The 21,361-nt window shown below is 37.9% G+C and overlaps 1 protein-coding gene across 2 annotated transcripts in view; it reads left to right on the top strand.

Moving 5' to 3' along the window:
• NUP160 (nucleoporin 160) overlaps window positions 1–20,665 on the top strand; it is a 56,231-nt gene extending 35,566 nt beyond the window's left edge. Inside the window, exons 24-36 of one of the 2 annotated variants that reach the window (XM_077114655.1) lie at window positions 7,516–7,611; window positions 7,716–7,810; window positions 7,902–7,998; window positions 8,092–8,197; window positions 11,900–12,060; window positions 12,862–12,922; window positions 13,572–13,682; window positions 13,861–13,984; window positions 14,621–14,722; window positions 15,698–15,839; window positions 17,182–17,307; window positions 18,545–18,649; window positions 19,649–20,665. In XM_077114655.1, coding sequence (XP_076970770.1) covers window positions 7,516–7,611; window positions 7,716–7,810; window positions 7,902–7,998; window positions 8,092–8,197; window positions 11,900–12,060; window positions 12,862–12,922; window positions 13,572–13,682; window positions 13,861–13,984; window positions 14,621–14,722; window positions 15,698–15,839; window positions 17,182–17,307; window positions 18,545–18,649; window positions 19,649–19,738 — 1,416 coding nt within the window. In that variant the 3' untranslated portion in view covers window positions 19,739–20,665. The remainder of the gene's footprint in view (window positions 1–7,515; window positions 7,612–7,715; window positions 7,811–7,901; window positions 7,999–8,091; window positions 8,198–11,899; window positions 12,061–12,861; window positions 12,923–13,571; window positions 13,683–13,860; window positions 13,985–14,620; window positions 14,723–15,697; window positions 15,840–17,181; window positions 17,308–18,544; window positions 18,650–19,648) is intronic. The other variant, XM_077114656.1, reaches the window with a different exon arrangement.
• Window positions 20,666–21,361: the final 696 nt, after the last annotated feature.

Below are 21,361 nucleotides of genomic sequence, written 5' to 3'. Positions count from 1 at the left end.
ATTCTGAGGCGCTCCCATTTATTTATTTCCTTCTTCAGTGCTCTTGCTTTAGGTTTAAGGTCCATAAAACCACCTCCAATTGTAAGATTCATAAGATATCTCCCTACATTTTCCTCTAACTGTTTTATGGTCTTAGACCTAATGTTTAGATCTTTGATCTATTTTGAGTTAACTTTTGTATAAGGTGTGAGATACGGGTCTTCTTTCATTCTTTTGCATATGGATATCCAGTTCTCTAGGCACCATTTATTGAAGAGACTGTTCTGTCCCAGGTGAGTTGGCTTGACTGCCTTATCAAAGATCAAATGTCCATAGATGAGAGGGTCTATTTCTGAGCACTCTATTCGATTCCGTTGGTCGATATATCTACCTTTATGCCAATACCATGCTGTTTTGACCACTGTGGCTTCATAATATGCCTTAAAGTCCGGCAGCGCGAGACCTCCAGCTTCGTTTTTTTTCCTCAAGATGTTTTTAGCAATTCAGGGCACCCTGCCCTTCCAGATAAATTTGCTTATTGGTTTTTCTAATTCTGAAAAATAAGTTGTTGGGATTTTGATTGGTATTGCATTGAATCTGTAGATCAGTTTAGGTAGGATTGACATCTTAATTATATTTAGTCTTCTAATCCATGAACACGGTATGCCCTTCCATCTATTTAGGTCTTCTGTGATTTCTTTAAACAGTTTTTTGTAGTTTTCTTTATATAGGTTTTTTGTCTCTTTAGTTAAATTTATTCCTAGGTATTTTATTCTTTTAGTTGCGATTGTAAATGGGATTCGTTTCTTGATTTCCCCCTCAGCTTGTTCATTACTAGTGTATAGAAATGCTACAGATTTTTGAATGTTGATCTTGTAACCTGCTACTTTGCTGTACTCATTTATTAGCTCTAGTAGTTTTGTTGTGGGTTTTTCTGGGTTTTCGACGTATAGTATCATATCGTCTGCAAACAGTGATAGTTTTACTTCTTCCTTTCCAATTTTGATGCCTTGTATTTCTTTTTCTTGTCTAATTGCTTTGGCTAGAACCTCCAACACAATGTTGAATAATAGTGGTGATAGTGGACATCCTTGTCTTGTTCCTGATCTTAGGGGGAAAGTTTTCAATTTTTCCCCGTTGAGGGTGGTATTAGCTGTGGGTTTTTCATATATTCCCTCTATCATTTTAAGGAAGTTCCCTTGTATTCCTATCCTTTGAAGTGTTTTCAACAGGAAAGGATGTTGAATCTTGTCAAATGCCTTCTCTGCATCAATTGAGATGATCATGTGATTTTTCTGCTTTGATTTGTTGATATGGTGTATTACATTAATTGATTTTCTTAAGTTGAACCATCGTTGCATACCTGGGATGAATCCTACTTGATCATGATGTATAATTCTTTTAATGTGTTGTTGGATACGATTTGCTAGAATTTTATTGAGGATTTTTGCATCTATATTCATTAGAGAGATTGGGTGTAGTTTTCTTTTTTTGTAACATCTTTGCCTGGTTTTGGTATGAGGGTGATGTTGGCTTCATAGAATGAATTAGGTAGTTTTCCCTCCACTTCGATTTTTTTGAAGAGTTTGAGGAGAGTTGGTACTAATTCTTTCTGGAATGTTTGATAGAATTCAGATGTGAAGCCATCTGGTCCTGGACTTTTCTTTTTAGGAAGCTTTTGAATGACTAATTCAATTTCTTTCCTTGTGATTGGTTTGTTGAGGTCATCTATGTCTTCTTGAGTCAAAGTTGGTTGTTCATGTCTTTCCAGGAACCCGTCCATTTCCTCTAAATTGTTGTATTTATTAGTGTAAAGTTGTTCATAGTATCCTGTTATTACCTCCTTTATTTCTTTGAAGTCAGTAGTTTTGTCTCCTCTTCCATTTCTGATCTTATTTATTTGCATCCTCTCTCTTCTTCTTTTTGTCAATCTTGCTAAGGGCCCATCAATCTTATTGATTTTCTCATAGAACCAACTTCTGGTCTTATTGATTTTCTCTATTGTTTTATGTTTCAATTTCATTTATTTCTGCTCTAATCTTTGTTATTTCTTTCCTTTTGCTTGCTTTGGGATTAGTTTGCTGTTCTTTCTCCAGTTCTTCCAAGTGGACAGTTAATTCCTGCATTTTTGCCTTTCTTCTTTTCTGATATAGGCATTTAGGGCAATAAATTTCCCTCTTAGCACTGCCTTTGCTGCGTCCCATAGGTCTTGATATGTTGTGTTTTCGTTTTCATTCGTCTCGAGGTATTTACTAATTTCTCTTGCAATTTCTTCTTTGACCCACTCGTTGTTTAAGAGTGTGTTGTTGAGCCTCCACGTGTTTGTGAATTTTCTGGCCCTCCGCCTATTATTGATTTCCAACTTCATTCCTTTATGATCCGAGAAAGTGTTGTGTATGATTTCAATCTTTTTAAATTTGTTAAGACTTGCTTTGTGACCCAGCATATGGTCTATCTTTGAGAATGATCCATGAGCACTTGAGAAAAAGGTGTATCCTGCTGTTGTGGGATGTAATGTCCTATAAATGTCTGTTAAGTCTAGCTCATTTATAGTAATATTCAGATTCTCTATTTCTTTATTGATCCTCTGTCTAGATGTTCTGTCCATTGATGAGGGTGGGGAATTGAAGTCTCCAACTATTATGGTATATGTGTCTATTTCCCTTTTCAGTGTTTGCAGTGTATTCCTCACGTATTTTGGGGCATTCTGGTTCGGTGCATAAATATTTATGATTGTTATGTCTTCTTGTTTAATTGTTCCTTTTATTAGTAGATAGTGTCCTTCTTTTAACTGTTTTACATTTGAAGTCTAATTTGTTGGATATTAGTATAGCCACTCCTGCTCTTTTCTGGTTGTTATTTGCATGAAATATCTTTTCCCAACCTTTCACTTTCAACCTATGTTTATCTTTGGGTCTAAGATGTATTTCCTATAGACAGCATATAGAAGGATCCTGTTTTTTAATCCATTCTGCCGGTCTGTGTCTTTTGATTGGGGAATTCAGTCCATTAACATTTAGTGTTATTACTGTTTGGATAATATTTTCCTCTACCATTTTGCCTTTTGTATTATATATATTATATCTGACTTTTCTTCTTTCTACACTCTTCTCCATACCTCTCTCTTCAGTCTTTTCGTATCTGACTCTAGTGCTCCCTTTAGTATTTCTTGCAGACCTGGTGTCTTCCATTAGTGCACTCTTACCTGTCCATTCATTTCAGTATGTCACGTTTGACTGATTAAGTGGATTTACACATTGTATTACTTAGGCTTAATGAAATGCACCTTGGCAATATGAACACTTGGCCTAAAAAGGTTCCCTAAAGAAGCTAGATTGAAGACGCTACTAACAATGAAAGTACATGCAAACAAGTAAAAGATAGAGCCTACTTGTCTCCATTTGATAGAGGCTGTTCATCAGCCTCATTACAAGGTAGAAACAGTGACAGTCTGTAATCGGATCTGACAAAAATCAGCCAAAGACAATTGAACTTTTAAAATCTAAGGCAGTATACACTGAATCATGAAGTGTTAATTGACGATAATACAAGTCCATCAAAATTATCAAGGCATTAAACATTCTAATCATGTGTGGTGGAGTGTAAAATGGTTACATTTCTTTGGGAAATTGTCAGTATCTTCTGCATCCAAACATATGTAAACCGTGTAACCCTGTAATTCCATTTCTAAATGTATTCAGAAGGACATGTATTTAACAAAAGACGTATACAGTTTTATGCAAAGCAGGATATTCATAAAAGTCAGCAGTCCTAGAAATAACTCAAGCATCCAATAACAGTAGAATGACTCAGTGTATTGTGGTGTGTTCTTTTAATGGAATACAAGGCAGCAATGGAATGAACAATTACTATTTTTACTATTTCTAACAACATAGGTCAGTACTGTATAATTATAAACCAAACTAACCTGTGTTCTTGGAGGTAATTATTTGGTCAGTAGTGACTACAAGGAGTCACAAGGGGCTTTGGGGAAACTCAGACTATGATTCTTAACCAGGGTGTTGGTTGTGTGCACTAATGCACATGAGCTTGCTTAGGATTTTTTTTTATGAGTTTCCCTTGATTTATTCTACTCAAAAATTGTATTTACCTTCTATTTCCTCCCCAGAATTTTTCTTTTATTAGAGCAGTTGTGGGTTTACAGAATCATGCCAAAAGTACAGAGTTCTCATATACCACCCCCTTACACAGTTTCCCCTTTACTAGCGTTTTGCATTGTTGTACCTGTGTTGTATTTCTTTAACCAATATTATTATAACTGTATTATTATCTATAGTCTGTTGTGCTCCCATTACCACTGTCCATTATTTAAACTCTTCCATCACCTTACAGAAACTCTGCACCAATTAAACATTAACTCTATTCCCAACCCCATCCCTGCCTCTGTTAACCTGTATTCTAATTTATGACTCTAAGACACATAACAGTGAGATCATACACTATTTGCTTCTTTGCTTCTTTGCTTCTGGCTTATTTTATTCAGCATGTCTTCAAGGTTCATCCACCTTGTAACACATATCAGAAATTCATTCCTTTTTATGGCTGAATAATATTCCATTGTATGGATATACCACATTTTGTTTACCATTGATCCCTTAATGGGCACTTGGGTTGCTTGCACCGTTTTGGCAATTGTGAATCATGCTACAGTGAAAATCTGTGTCCAAATGTTCAAATCCCTGCTTACAATGTTTTTAATCTTCCCAGAATTTGATCATAATATAATTTTTTTTGCTTTTAATTAACCTGATACTTCTCTCTGCAATGAAGATAGCTCCATTATTTGACCATAATTTAACATCTAGATTGTACGTTTCTAGATGATAATTTTTTTAAAAAATATTTTTGAGAAATCCACACACATACAGTCCAACCACATTATGCTGTGACTCACAATATCATCACATAGGTATGTATTCTTCACCATGATCATTCTTAGAACATTTACATCACTCCAGAAAAAAGAAACAAAAAGGAAAAAAAAGATCTCATAGATCCCATACATCCCACACCCCTCACCCCTCCCTCTCATTGACCCATGGTATTTCAGTCTATCCAATTTTTGCCCTTTATGTCCCCCTATTATTTATTTATTTATTATCTTTTTTTTTTGTAACTCATCTGTCGATACCCTGGATAAAAAGGAGCATCAGACACAAAGTTTTCACAGTCACACAGTCACATTGTAAAAGCTATATAGATATAGTCGTTTTGAAGAATGGAACATAGTTCAACACTTTCAGGTACTTCCCATCTAGCTAACCCAGTATACCACAAGCTAAAAAGGGATATCTATACAATGCATAAGAATAACCTCCAGGATCACTTCTCGACTCTGTTTGAAATTTCTCAGCCACTGACACCTTATTTTGACTTAATTCTCTCTTCCCTCTTTTGGTCAAGAAGGTTTTCTCAATCCCTTGATGCCGGGTACAGGCTCATCCCAGGATTTCTGTCCCATGTTGCCAGGGAGATTTACATCCCTGGGAATAATGTAGTGGGGGAGGGCAGTGAGTTCACCTGCCGAGTTGACTTACAGAAAGAGGCCACATCTGCCCATCAGGAGGCTCTCTGGGGGGTGCATGGATGGATCAGTGGTAGAATGGCTCTCCTTCTATGTGGGAGACCCCGGTTCAATTCTTGGACCATGCACCCCTGCCCAGCCCCCCAAAAAAGGCTCTCTGGGAATGACTCTCAGGCATAATTATCAGTAGTCTTAGCCTCTCCTTTGCGGGTATAAGTTTCATAAGGGCACGCCTCGAGACTGAGGACTCGGCCTATTGATTGGTTTTCCCCACTGCTTACAAGAATATCAGGAATTCCCCAGATGGAGAAGTTGAGTATTTCCTCCTTTCTCACCCAGACCCCCACGGAGACTTTGCAAATACGCTTTTATTCTCTACCCACATTACTCTGGGATATATCAGGGCATTACACTAACCAGGACAAACCAACAAGATCTCACACCCTAGTCAAGATTCCATGTCCTTATGGTGTTCAAGTAAACTGACCATACAAGTTAAACTAGATAATGTGCTACCAAAAATATAAATTTTGCACCGAATAAATGTCTCTTCCTTTGATCTTGCATAGAGGTTGAAGTTTGAAAATATGGGCCATATCATCTTTTACCCAGTATTCTGATGTACTTTTGTCCTGTCCAGATCAGATTCATATCAGTAGGTGAAGTCTGATCACTTTTTCAGCTTTATAAGTATTGTGCACATTTTTTAATTAAAATATGTAATCTTAAAAAAACAACACTGAGAGTGGGCCACTGTGGCTCAGCAGGCAGAATTCTCTGCCATACCGGAGACCCGGGTTCGTTTCCTGGTGCCTGCCAATGTAAAGAAAAAAAAAAAACCACAACATCCAGAACGAAAATGGTTTTTGTACTTTAATAAAGTAAGTTAAATAATTTTAAAACTGTTTATCTTTACCTCACCTTTTATAAATTTATATTTATATAACACATTTATAACAAATGTGTTAGACAAATTTGTCTATAATATAAATAAATATAGGTACACATATTGGAGAATGTACACAAACGTTGATAATATAGTGGATAATCAAAGAATTTGAAGACCACTATTCTATGTTGGGTTAGAAATGTGTGTTACCATTGAGGGTATTAGGGTTTTATAAGACTATGGCTTTAACTGATTACTAGGCTATGAATTCATACCTAAAAACTTAGTAGGTATTTTAGGTCCAGTTTTTTTACCAATAGGACTGGTACTTTGGCAGCAGGTTGTATTAAGTTTTTTATTCAATAAATATTTATTGAGAGCCTGTTGGGTATTAGGCATTGAGGGTAGAACTGTAGAAAAAAAGACCAGTTCCCTGCCTCATGGTGTTTATATTCAGGTAGGAAAGAGACTACCTACATGACATGTACAAATATGTCAGGTAGTAGTAAGTGCTGTGAGTAAAATTAAAGTAGATCAAGGAGATGCACTAGGGAATAGTCACCTTGTTAGGAGGTTATCTTAGAAAACCATACAGAGCATGGGATAAGTAGGTCGGTTCTAGAGTCAGTTTGCTAAGACTTGAATCCCATCTCTCCCAGCTGTGGCCTGGAGCAAGTTACTAAACCTTTCTCATCTCAGAGTCTTCGTCTGTAAAATCCTCCTCTGCTGTGAGGGTGCTAATAGCTACATGGTATGCCTGGCACTTAGTAGGCCTTCCGTAATCAAAGAGCACTTTTTCAGACTCCAGGTTTCTTATTGAACTATACTGACATGGACACATTCATATCTCGGGGGAGGGGTGGGCTGGGGGCGGCTATTTGATTAATCTGTAACACATGTCAAAGAGAAAAGGACTGTTAAAAGCCATGTGTTTAATCCCTTTGTATTCATTAACTGATTTTTAGTAGTTCTTAACAAGTTTTGTAGAGAAGATGTTAGGATTATCTCCTAAATTCACCTATTATTTTTCTAATTAATTTAAATTCATTTGAAACGTACTACCATTGTAACTTTAGTGGAAATTTCTGCTCTTTCTCCTTAGGTTTTGCGTCTGTTGGATGTTGTTGGTTTGCCTGAATTGGTTATTCAGTTGGCCACATCAGCAATAACTGAAGCAGGTGATGATTGGAAAAGTCAGGTAAGAGCTAACTGTAATGAAGTTGTTTTCTTGGAGGTTTGCTTGGATGTGGTGTTTTGATTTCTCTCCCCGCCCCCCTTCCCCCACCCCCCTTTTGCTTTCAGGCCACCTTAAGGACGTGCATTTTCAAGCATCATCTGGACATGGGTCACAACAGCCAAGCATACGAGGCCTTGACGCAGATCCCTGACCCCAGCAGGTAGCCTCACATGGGTTTTCCCTTAGGGGCCCATCTTCCAGCTCTTCCGACCCACAAGACACTTACATCCCTTTCCCTTCCCTCCTGCCAGGCAGCTGGATTGTCTGCGGCAGCTGGTGGTGGTTCTTTGTGAGCGCTCACAGCTGCAGGATCTTGTAGAGTTCCCCTATGTGAATCTGCATAACGAGGTAATTTTAGTTATCCATTGACGACTGCAAACAACTGTGGTGGTTGCCACAATTGCTGCTAATTTTGATATCTGATTGTGTCCCCTTCATTAGGTTGTGGGAATAATTGAATCACGTGCTAGAGCTGTGGATCTCATGACTCACAATTACTACGAGCTTCTCTATGCCTTTCACATTTATCGCCACAATTACCGAAAGGGTGAGCTATTGAAGCAGCCAGTCTTTGTTGGAGGCAACTTTATGGGTTTAATCCTACTTTATAAAAATACTGTATGTTTGACTTAGGTAATTTTTACTTATTTTTCATCGCGGTAGGTGTTTTTTACAAGCATTTGGAGAAGCTGTGTTTAAGTAAAAGATTAACTTCACCCCTTTGATAATTTCCTGTTGACCATGAAGATAGGCAAATTTAGAACATCCTAAAATGTTTTGTAGACATTCTTTGTGCGACTTTTATCCAACTGTCAAGGGAACATTAGCTTTTCATTAGAGGCACTGTGAATTTTCATGTTAGTTGTGAGTTTGTCTTCTGTTTTGCCATTGGCCTCCTCACTTTCCTTATTTTAGTTCTTTGAGCAAAATTCGAACTGCTTAAATGGATTTGTATCTTCTGAATACAGTAAATGATGGTGTTTCTTATTAGCTATGATTGGCTTTCTAAAATGTTTTCAGTTTCATGCAAAATCCTTAGGGAGAGAAGTACATTTTACATTTATAAATTATCAAATAGTATCTTGATGATATTAATTCTTTTTTTTTTCTGTTTTTTCAACTTTTTAAAAAATTTCAAGTCTACAGAAAGTTGAAAGGATGCTATTATGAACACTTGTATACCCTTCACCCAAATTCATCAGTTAATTTTTTGCCACACCATTTTCTTTTCTTCTCTCTCCTTCCTTCTCCTTTTCCCTCCTTCCTTCCCTTCTCCCTCCTTCCCTTTATTTATGCTTGTTGATCTTCCTGAGAGTAAGTTGCAGGCTTCTTAACATAAATATTTTAGCATGCACCTCCTAAGGACATTCTCTTATACAGCCTCAGTATATTTATCAAATTAAGGAAATGAAGCTAATTAGCTTAGTGGGTTGAATTTAAATGTAGTACTGTTACCTAATGTGCTGTTCGTTTTCAAATTTTGCCAGTTGCCATGATGCTTTTGTAGAACACATTCCTCCTATACGGCCCGCGCCTCCTGGTCCACAGAATAACCTATTGCATTCGCTTGTCATGTCTCATTAGTCTCCTTTAATCTGAAACACTTCTTTTGTTCTGTTTTTTTTTTTTTTTATGAAGTATATATATACAAAAAGCAATAAATTTCCAAGTACATTTTAACAAGTAGTTATAGAACAGATTTTAAAGTTTGGTGTGGGTTACAGTTCCATGATTTTTTCATTTTTTCTTCAGTTGCTCCAAGACACTGGAGATGAACAGAAATAATATAATGATTCGCCAGTCATACTCATTTGTTAAATACCATCTTCTCTGTTATACTCCTCCTTTGCTTTAAATAACATATAGTCATAAAAACAATAAATTTCAAAGTACATCACAACAATTGGTTGTAGAACAGATTTCAGAGTTTGGTATGGGTTATATCCCACAATTTTAAGTTTTTATTTCTAGCTGCCCTAAGGTACTGGAGACTAAAAGAAATATGTATATGATTCAGCACACGTACACATTTGTTAAAAATTGAACTTCTCTGTATAACTCCAGCATCACTTGTGATCTTTCTATTCCACTCTTTAGGAGTGTTTGCACTATTCCTGTTCTAACATTTTCGTGTTGGAAAGGGCTGTCAGTAATATGGGGGTGGAACTAGCTGATGTTCTGGAAAGGCTGGCCCCTCAGCATCTCAGGAGTTAGCTGGTCCGGGGACCCATCTGGAGGTTGTAGGTTTTGAAGAGTTACCCTAGAGCACAAAACCTTTGTAGAATCTTACATAGTGCCCTAGTTATTTCTTAGGATTGACAGGAATGGTTTTATTTGGGGTTTGGCAAGTTAAGTTAGGCAGCAATGTCTAACTGAAGCATGTGTACGAGTGACCTCCGAGCAGCCTCTCGACTCTATGTGAACTCTCTCAGCCACTGATACCATATTTTACACTTCTTTTCCCCCTTTGGGTCAGAATGGAATTGTTGATCCCATGGTACCAGGTCTGGATTCATCCCTGGGAGTCCCTTCCCATGTCTCCAGGGAGACTTTCACCCCTGGATATCATGTCCCTCGTAGTGGAGAGGGCAGTGATTTCACTTGCAGAGTTGGGCTTAAAGAGACTGAAGCAACATCTGAGCAACAAGAGAGGTCCTTAGCCTATAGGTAGGCTAAGCTTCTCCACTACATACATAAGCTTCACACGAGCAAGCCTCGAGATCAAGGGCTTGGCCTTTGATTGGGGTGTCTCTAATGTTTGACACAGTATCCAGGGTCTCCCCAGTGTTAAAGTTTAATAGTTCCGTATTTTTTTCCTGTCCCTCAAGGGACTTTGCCAATCCTTTTTGATTATCTGCTTAACATATTTTAGGATGTATCCAGGCATTACATTAAGGCATACAGGATTAAAGGCCTTCATTCTTACTCTGTGCTCCCTCTGTTTAGGTTGTTTAAATGAGCTATCTAGACAGGTTGAATTAGAGTATGTGCTATAGAAAATTTAGGTTCTGGACAAAATAAACCTTTCTTCCTTTGGTCTCAAAAAGTAGGTGAGGTACTAAAATAGACAGTGTCTTCCTTACCCCATATTCTGAATTACCTTAATGTTGACCTAGTTGGCTTCATCCTTATCTCTGTATACCAGGTTATACGTGTATAAAACAGTCTCTCAAAATCCAGAAATAATGATTGCCACTCCGGACTAAATGCAACCGTGGAAGACTTCTTTTCAACTTACTTTGTCTTTGATGACATAAGCCAGTCACTTTTGTAGAATGTACCTTAATTTGAATTTATACGATAACTAATGAAGTCTTTATCAGGATAGCTAAAAACAAAGTGATTACTATTCTGTGTTAACTTCACATTTTACAAAATGCTGTTGTGTTTCCCCTTTTGGAACAGGTAACATTTTTATTCCATTTTCACTCAGAAGTTTTCACAAGGGTTTTTACTGACTTTCTTCAGAAGAATAGATAGAGGTAATGTGTAGGCATGCTTTAATATTCCTAATGGTAAAACAGGTTTGCATATTCTTTACTCTTGAATCATACAGGAAGGGAAATGTAAACTATTAAGGATTTCTCATTTGTTTGCTTTCTCAATTTTGTATCAATCAACCTGATTAGGACCAGATTCACTAGGTCATGTTTAGGTCTTTCTAGAGCTAGCTTTTCTTCTAACACGATATCTTACATATTGCAGACACTCTAAAAACATATATTGTAGTGAAAAATAAATTATTTTATTTGAAAATTAAAAGAAGCTTTTTTTTTTTACATGGGCAGGCACCAGGAATCAAACCCAGGTCTCCGGCACGGCCTGGCAGGCGAGAACTCTGCCTGCTGAGCCACCAGGCCCACCCTAAAAGAGACTTAAATGCTAGTTTTTGGAGTCTCATGCTGTCCCAGAACAGTGTGTTTTTCAGTGATCTCATTTAACCTGTGCATCTAAAGTTATAAAAATAGGAATCTCTGTTCTTCACAGCATTCACATTTCCTGGTCCCGGAACCCTGATGGTGATGGCTGGCGATGTGGCTGAGACCACATTTCTAAGCCAAAGATGGGTTCTGCCACTTGACGCAGGAATACAGTACCTAAAAGTGAAAAGGAATAATTTATATGACTTTGTGTTAGTTAAACTCAATTTTGTTTTCAGTTTTAATCTTTGATAAGCATAATAAGTTCTCCCTGTGTATCTCTAAAGAAACACATTTGCCATTCTAATGACTCTATTATTACCTCATAGCTGGCACAGTGATGTTTGAGTATGGAATGCGTCTTGGCAGAGAGGTTCGAACTCTCCGGGGACTTGAGAAGCAGGGCAACTGTTACCTGGCTACTATTAATTGTTTAAGACTTATTCGTCCAGAGTATGCATGGATTGTGCAGCCAGCATCTGGTGCAGTGGTACGAAAACTTTCCATTGAGAAATTTGGGGGTCATTTTGTGTATTTGATTTGGTCTTTTTAAAACTGTTACCTCATTTTGCTTCATTGCATTTCAATTTTCTAGTGTGATATTTGTGAACTTGATTTTTGAGGCAATTCACTTGTTGTATACCATTATCCCTTTAGTTCCCAAGTTCAGAATTCTAGGAAGAAGTGTTGCAGAGTGGTTTTTGGGTTTAGATAGACTTGACTAACTTTGGGCAGGTTACTTAAAAATCTTTTGCATCTGGTTATTCTCTTAGATGAAATAGGGGTGATGATCAAAAGAAATACTTCACAGTACTGTTTTGAAGATGAAACGAGGTAATTCATGTAAATGGTTCACAACAGTGTCAGTGCCTGGCACACAGAAACTGCTCATTAAATGATAGCGACTTTTATTTCCACCATGTTTGTTAATTTGACCCCGTTCCTCCTGTAAGTCTGATGGGGTTGCATATGCCCATTTATATTCTGTTGTATTTATTAGCCCATGGCCTCAGATAATTGATGGAGAATATAACTCTGAAACCAAGGAAAGTCAGCTAGTTTATACTGAGATAAATCCATATCCTTAGACTGAGTGACATGTTATAGCTAAGAGCCAACTAGGCCGAAGACTTCACTGTGTGTGAATACTATAGTACCTTTTTTGAAGATCTGTGCTAGTTGAAATAAAAATAATTTGTATTGAGAGAATTTTAGCTGAAAGTTCTGAGTAAATTAACTTTATGTCAGATCCGTATTCTTTATCTTCACGACCCCATCCCTTTCCGTCTAGTGTGATCGCCCTGGAGCGTCCCCGAAGAGGACTCGCGATGGAGAGTGCACAGCCACCCCAAGTGAGCTAGGGCCTTACGCTGATTTTTTTGTTGAACCACTAGCATACTGTAAAAATTCTCTAACGTGCTTTATTTTTAGTTCTGTTTGAAACTGAATCTGCCAAAGGTTGTCTGCTAGCCCTTTGAAAACTATGTCATGTTCTGAGACATGAGAATGCTTTTAAAAGAGAATGCATTGATTGCTGATGTTTGTTGTATTTAAATCTGCTTAGTACCAAATCATTTTATCATTTGATATTACCAGAGAGGCATGACATCCTCTGTAAAGAGTCTGGGCTCTAGAGCTGGACACACCTGTTTCTAATTCTGTCTCTCTCGTCATGAGCAACTTCCTTTATTATAATACAGTTGATAGAATCAAATAAAATTACATGTAAGGCACCTTGCAAGCCCCTCCTGAACTGCAGCTGTTGTTAAAGTACTTTGCATTTCACTCAGATGTGTGCGGTCTGGGAGTTGTATGCATGAAGTAATGCTTGACTTTTTAGTTAGCTTTCAATAAGCCTCCCTGTTTTCTCCCATTCTTTGGGCCTCTGTAAATTAAATGGAATACTACCTAATGTCTAGTGGAAATTGACAGGTTGAGTTAGTCTAAATAGGCATTTCCTTTTTATTTTGGAAATTGCAAGTGTTTCTCTTTGATTTATAGCAAATCGGCAAATTGAAATCCTGGAACTGGAAGATCTGGAGAAAGAGTGTTCCTTGGCTCGCATTCGCCTCACTTTGGCTCAACATGATCCATCAGCAGTTGCAGTTGCAGGTAGGAAATTCAGCAGTTAAAGCGTCTTTGTCTCTACCAAAGTGCAATTTTAGGGTCAGGCCATGGACTGTGCTAAATGGGTCTAAAGCCTGTCATTGTTAGTGTGAAGTCATCGACAAGACAATCTTTGTACACACTTGTGTGTGGCTGTACCAAGTAGCCTCTCCCGGTTCCGCAGGAAGTTCATCAGCAGAGGAGATGGTCACTCTCCTGGTTCAAGCTGGCCTATTTGACACCGCCATATCACTCTGCCAGACCTTTAAGCTTCCTTTATCACCAGTCTTTGAGGGACTTGCTTTCAAGTAAGTATAAAATTATCTTTTTATAGTCTTAATTTTCTAACACTACACTCTTTGTTACCGTGAAGCCAATTGCCCACAGCCATTTGGGGTTTAAACAAGTGTTTTGTTTAGCCCATGTACAGTTTTAAATTCTTATTTTATTAGTGGCTTGTGATTAAAGTTAAGGAGTTTTTTTTTTAATCTAGATGTATAGCTTCTCTTGAGAAATCAGAAAATCTAGGCATCCTTGGGCACACACTCCCACATGGTGGGAGAGAGCCAGGGCTAACCAGTGTTGTCCGTTTTAGTCAAGGAGTGCTCTCGTCAATACTTGAGGCTATCGGTCAGCCCTGTAAGCATCATTATAAAGTATTTCTTAAGTTACCTTTAGCCAATTGTTAGTTAAGTAGTCTGTAAATTGGAAACATTTTTGAACTTTCAGAATTTTTCCTCATTAATTTTTTTCTTAGAAGTTAATTAGCCCATAACACTCACTGATGAGCCCTGGGATGGGAGAGCCAATATCCCAGTAGTGAATTCAGAAAAAGACTAGAACTGGAGTTGTCATCTTGTCTCTACTTGTAGTAGCAGAATAGTATGGTGTCTTTATGTGCTTTCCACCTGAGCTTACTGTGTTTGGAACCATTTTCATTGCAGATGCATCAAGCTGCAGCTTGGAGGAGAGGCCACCCACGCAGAAGCCTGGGCCTGGTTAGCTGCCAATCAGCTCTCATCGGTCATCACCACCAAGGAGTCCAGGTACAGCCTGGTGTTCAGCCAGGGTGGGTGACCCGTCTGAAAGCCATAGCTCCCTCTCTTTGATTAAATTGTCATTTCCCTTTTTTCTTTCCTTTTTTCTCCCCCCACTATGTTTTTGTAGAAGTTAGAGAGTTTAATAATGAGGGTGATAACCAAGTTATTAATCATCCAAACCAGGAAACCTTTAACTGTGGCATGTCTCCCAGTCTCCTTTTCCATATCTCCCTCCTCAAAGACTTATCATATCAAGCAAAGGTGCTCTTAGCCTTGGTTTCAGAGTGGGGTATGTTTCTGTTGAGCTGACACTCATGTTATCACATTGTCCTCGTAGAGCTCATCTCTGGCTACTGCTGAGCAGTCTGTCACCTGCCGACTCCTCTCCTCTGTCGCATCCCCTTCACATCTCCTCTCCAGCACTTCCTTAGTGTTCTACTCTGTCTACCTGTGTTTGTACTTTCATTTCTTCTTCAGATTCATTCTCTAACAGTCCTCTCCGTGAACTCCCCTCCATGAATTACATATACCATTTGTGTTACTCCTCTTGGCCCTTTGGAAGAATTTGGAAGTCCTCTAATGTTAGTGCTCATCCACGTCAGAATCACTTACTACAGTCCGGATTGTGGGACGTCACCATAATCTTTTAAATCACAACTTCTACATGATTCTAACACGCAGTCAGGTTTAGGAACCAGTAATCTGAGCCAGTTTCCTTGTTTAAAAATTGAGAAACAAAGTAAATTGTATAGTCACACAAATATGTGGTTTATGATTCAGAATTATAAGATGCCAAATCATCTAGTTTCTAGTACTACCACCCAAGTTACGTTGATCCTGATACTATTAATTACCATTTAGCTATATTACTAATTCAGCTATGAGCTTCTGAAGTTATTTCCTTGTGAATATATGTTTTAAATGGTACTGTGAATATCATTTAAGACACGGAAATCATTAGCCCTTTTTGCTTTTATCAAGTGCTACGGATGAAGCATGGCGACTGTTATCAACTTACTTGGAAAGGTACAAAGTCCAGAATAGCTTGTATCACCACTGTGTAATCAACAAGCTCTTGTCTCATGGAGTGCCTCTGCCTAATTGGCTTATAAATAGTTACAAGGTAAATAATCCCTTCACTTGTAAAGAGTAAGTAGCTGATCTTTATCACTCACAATATTGAAGAGATTCAAAAGAAAACTAACAATTTATGGGAACATGCAGACTTACATACTTTGGGCAGCGTCTCAGTCTTAGCTAAAAACACTAGGAAAAATTTAACTTCAGTTCTACACGTTAATGTTGGGTATTTAGATGTCAAGCTCTCCAGGTTTGTAATTAAGCTAATGCCTACTTATGTGCTCAGTGGACAATGAGTGTGTACTTAGGACAATAATTGTACATGTCACAGTATTTACTAGTATTACCCAAAGAACTCACAGGAGTGGGTATAGTAATTTTCAAGTATTACAACAGTGTTTCAAGTCAGTTTTTGTTAAAATAGTGTTCTTGGACCACCTGTATCAGAAATTTTTCAAATGGTGGGCTTCTGCAAATAAAGATTCCTGGGTCTCACCACAGACTTTCAGGATCAGACTTTCTGGGGCTGCCAGAATCTACATTTTAACACACTTCTTAATTTGCTTTTGAGGCACGCTTCAGTTTGAGAACTACTTTAGGAAGCATTTTGAAAATATAAATGTGTAAGCCCTCCTACCACTGACCAGATGAATTCACATTTGGGGGAGAGATGTTATTAAATAAAAAGCTTTATAAGTGATTCTGATACATGCCTTTATTAAGAACTCTTGGAAAAGGACTTGGTAAGAAGAGAAGTTTTAGAAAAGAAAAATATATGATACTGCAGTGGTAAGCATGAGTTGAGTAAGGAGAGAAAGAGTCCAAAATTCAGAATCAGGGAAATTGATAGAAGTAGAGAAGACAGCTAAGATGGTAAAGGTAAGATTGTGATCAAATCACATTTTGATCAAAATATAGAAAGCATAATTAACATAATAAGAGTCCTTCCAAACAGATTTTACTCACTTTTCTGTCACCTCAGTTAAATACAAATATAATTCAGACATTTAAAATTGGTGAGTCTTTGAACTTCTTTTGTATTTTGACATTTGTATAAGCTTGAGAATTAGTGTGAATACATTGTCTCTTTAGTACTTAGTATTGCTGAGAAGGTTTGCTGGCTTTTATTAACAGGGAAACTAAAGTAATCACAAATTAAGAGGGAAAATCCAGTTGACATTAGGTCTCACAAAGCTCCTAGAAATAACTAGATTCGTGGAAATCCAACCCTAATCTTAACATACAGACGAGTAAACCAAGGTGCTTACTTATTTTATTTATATTGAGAAATATAAATGCCTGTAGATCAGGCACTTAACATCCGTTGGTCAGTACCCAAGAAGGTGCAGATAAGGAGATGTTCTCAATCACCCCACTTTTTACAGAAGGCTGATGCTGCTGAGCTGCTCCGTCTGTACTTGAACTATGACCTTTTAGAGGAAGCCGTGGATTTGGTTTCAGAATATGTGGATGCCGTATTGGGAAAAGGACATCAATACTTTGGAATTGAAGTAGGCATTTCTTTTTAACTCTGTATTATCCCACTGAGAAAGGAGAGGATCTGAGAGCAAATTGGAACTGTAAATTAGTGATTAGAACCTTTGCTATTTGTAGTTACACAGCTACAGATCAGGGACTGGCATTGACACTCTCAGCTAATTGCCTGTTTCTACAGTGGTTATATGTTTTATTTTTCTCCATCAAAGGAATGTGTCTTTAGATACTATTTGAAGAAGTAAATAAGAATAAAATGGTATGTAGTGAATATTTTCTGTGTGTCAGGACTCTGCTGAATCTCTACAAGCAGTTTCTCATTTAGTCCCTGTAGCAGCCGTATGAGGTACTGCTTTTAATCTTTCTTTTCTACCCCTGAGGAAACTGAGGCTCAGAGGTTCAGTAAGTTACTAAAGCTCACACGCATAAGTAGAATGCCCAAGTCTAAAATCCAGGTCTAGCTAACTACAGAGCAAAGCTCTTAACTTCTCAGGAAAATATTTAGAACTTTGATAGTTGAGCTTTCTTTTACCCTTTTTTTTTTTGCATGAGCAGGCACCGGGAATCAAACCCAGGTCTCCTGCATGGCAAGCGAGAGAAAACTCTGCCTGCTGAGCCACCATGGCCTGTCCTTACCAAATATTTTTTTTTCAGATAATTTGAATCTAAATTTCAGACTGGAAATACTATCACTCATCAGTAATTTAGAGGACAGTTTTGTTGAATGTCTTTTTTCCTAAAGAAGTGGATTTGATTTTATTTTATTTCAATATGTATTTTTTATTGATCTGTATTGTATATTTACATACCACGTAATCATCCTGAGTATAAAATCAATGGATCACAATATCGTCATATTACCTGGGCATTTATCCTCATTAACTTCTTTCCTTTTTAATGAAAAATAACATATATACAAAAAACCAACAGATTTGTTGAATGTATTTATCATTAATAGATCTTAGTGCCCCTTTGAGATAAGGAGGTGACATGAATTTAGAAATAGTGATTTAACTAAGAAAAGAACGAATTTTCCAGCTCAAAAGAGAAAGAATAGAGGCAGGGGAGAGAGGGTGGCGTTCAATTGTGTGTGGTGGGGGAGGGGAGAAGGAATTGCACTGTTTCTTGTGGAGGGAAAAAAAGAAATAAGAAAGTAAAAGCATTTTATGTTCTAGAAGCCTGTGACAGCAGCTACCCAGAAGAAGTAATACGGTTTTCAGGGTTTTATCAAACGGTAGACGTTTCTCCTTTCAGTTTCCTCTGTCTGCAACAGCCCCAATGGTGTGGCTTCCATACTCTTCTATTGATCAGCTTCTCCACGCACTGGGAGAGAACAGGGCCAACAGTCACAACATCGCAGTAAGCAAACCCTCTCATGGATCAGCGTACACCTTATGTCTTGCCCTTCAATTCTCAGGCATTCAGGGGAGGGCAAAAAACATTCACTGCCCTTAACATGCTGCCCAAATCCCTTTGTAAATAAGGCAAAGAATCTAAGCAACTTTGTCCGTTTATTCAATAAACTTAATGGGAAACTGTGTAGGCATTAGTTGTGCATAGACCCTTGCAGTCCTTCTTCAAAGGAATTTACAGTTCTTTTGGGGCAGACCTGACAAAGCAAATGGTACTCAAATATAAATGATAAATTATCACTATCCTGAGTGAACTCAGCATGTATAGCTACATTTTCCAGGACTCATATATAGCTACTGTTTATCTTAACAGCAAAACAAGGCTAGTATTTATTCCCTGTGCTCCAGAGAGTCACTGTGGTGATGGCTTGTGTACCACGTAGAGCTGGGTCAGGTATCTGCTGAGCCTGTTAATAGAACTCATAAAATAGGATTCTACACTAGGCTGTTGATTCCGAGTACAAACTCCTATTATTTTTGCACATTTGTCTTCCTAAATTGTTTTCCAGAGTATTAGGCAAGAGAAAGAAAGGAATATAGCCGTGCAAATGAGTTTCTTATATGGTGGGTCTATCAATCAAGATAAATGAAATGTTCTCAAATAATTAAAACTTTCTAGAATATTACTCCTGTATTTTACTTGGCAGCTAATGTTTAATTATGGGAAAAGAGCTAATAATGCTTTTATTAAAAATGCTGGTATGATCTGCATATTCTAAAAAATTTATTAGGAATTAGGCAGAATTGTAGTATGGTAAATAACAGAAAAGTCCAGTTTTATCCTGAGAATCATGGCACAGACTCCTTTACTTAATTGTGATTAAATGAAGCAAAGTGCTTGATGTGTTTATTTAGTAGAGGCTAGATGGGAATCTCAAAGTGATTAATGATATTCCTCTTTTTCAGTCCTTGAGCTTTTCTGTGATGATTCTTTTTTCTGTTACAGCTCTCCCAGAAAATACTTGACAAATTGGATGACTACCAGCAAAAAGTTGATAAGGCAACACGGGATTTATTATATCGTCGGAACTTGTGATCTGAATTGTTACCTAACTAGCCTTTTAACTGCTTGGTGCCTCTTAGGGTTTAAGACTTTACCCTACAGGAACCCTGTACTCAAGGCCAGTTTTTTTATAACTGTAAATTGTGTGCACAACATTCAAGTCTGCATTGTGCACACAGTAGGAGGGCGCCTGGGATAGAGGACGGAGGGCCCTGTGCTTGCTGGTGGTGCTAACACACAGTTTCTGATTTTCAGCCTTGGGCTCAAACAGCTGCTTTTGTATATGATTCAGAAGCTTTTTTAGAGTTTATATTTTTTTAAATTACCGAAGGCATCCTTTATCTGCAAATTAAAACCACCGTCATTTTCCCAAATTGGCTAATGGTTGTTGGTTTGTTGTAGCTAACCACCAAAAGCAGTCACTGCAAATCCTTTCATTCATCCCTATCACTTTTTGTATTGCAATGGAGTTATTTTGGTCCAGAACTGACATGTATTTTCTGTATTGCAAACAGGGGCAGATGATTTTGTGTACTCTTTTCATTATTTATTGTGGAGTTTTTGTATGACCTTCAATAAAGTATTAAATAATTTGCCTAAATTAAGCCTAAAATGATGACCAGCGGTTTGAAGAGGATATCTTATTTTAAATTTGTTTCTAAGGCTAAAGTTGATTAACTCTTAGCTAAGAAAACATTGGAAATTAATCATCTATAAAAGCAACCGATTTTCAAAGTCAATTCTGTTAACGTCTGTGATTTATGACATCAAGCTGGACTTGATCATATTGTGATTCTGATAATGTACTGAACCAGAGTATAAGCTTTCTGGTCAGATATTTTGAGGAAAGCAGAAAATAAAGTCTTCTTGGATTTTGTTCTGTATGTTAAAATTTATCTTTTATAAGGGTGCAAGGATAGTTTAGTGGTGGAATTCTTGTTACCATGCGGAAGACCTGGGTTTGATTCCTGGCCTGTGCATTCCCCCTGCCACCACCCCCTGCTCCCCCCAATCAAATTGTGCTGCATTAATGAGACAGTCACATGGAAAAGAATGAAATGTGACCCCCCACCATACAACATACAAAAAAAAATTATCTTTTAAGATAATGGTCTGTATAGTAATTGCTTATATGTCCTTTGACCTTTCTTGAGTTTGATCATATTATGAATACCATATTTGCATTATATGTTTTAAATAACAATGTAGCTTTCCACCACCTAGAGAGGGTTCCACGCAGCATTGTTCTCAGTTCCCAGCGTAGCTTAAAGGGAAAGTTAAACAATGTCCGTGGCCCTTCATGTCCTGCAGATGAAGGAGGGGGTGTCCTCAAATTCCTTGCACAGGAACCCACTTAGGTGGCACCAACCTTGGCTTCCAAATGGAATAGTGTATCTACAAAAGGAAAAGTGACGCATCTACACCAGTCAGAAGAGGACCTGGGAGAAGCTTCTGCCGGCGCTCGTGCCATGTTGCCATTGAAAACCCCTGTGATGTCAGTGTCACATCCTCCTGGGATGCTGGCCAGTGGTTTGTGCTCAAGTTTGGTTCTGTCACTGGAGCTACTCCAGTTGCTGAGCTCCTCACTCCTGGAACCTTCCCCAGTCAGATTCAGTAGATTTCGGGACCTGCGTCCTCTAGTGGTGACCTCTCACC

This window comes from Tamandua tetradactyla, chromosome 8 (assembly GCF_023851605.1).
Source record: "Tamandua tetradactyla isolate mTamTet1 chromosome 8, mTamTet1.pri, whole genome shotgun sequence".
Taxonomy (NCBI): Eukaryota; Metazoa; Chordata; class Mammalia; order Pilosa; family Myrmecophagidae; genus Tamandua; species Tamandua tetradactyla.
This window is presented reverse-complemented; position numbering and strand designations above follow the sequence as displayed.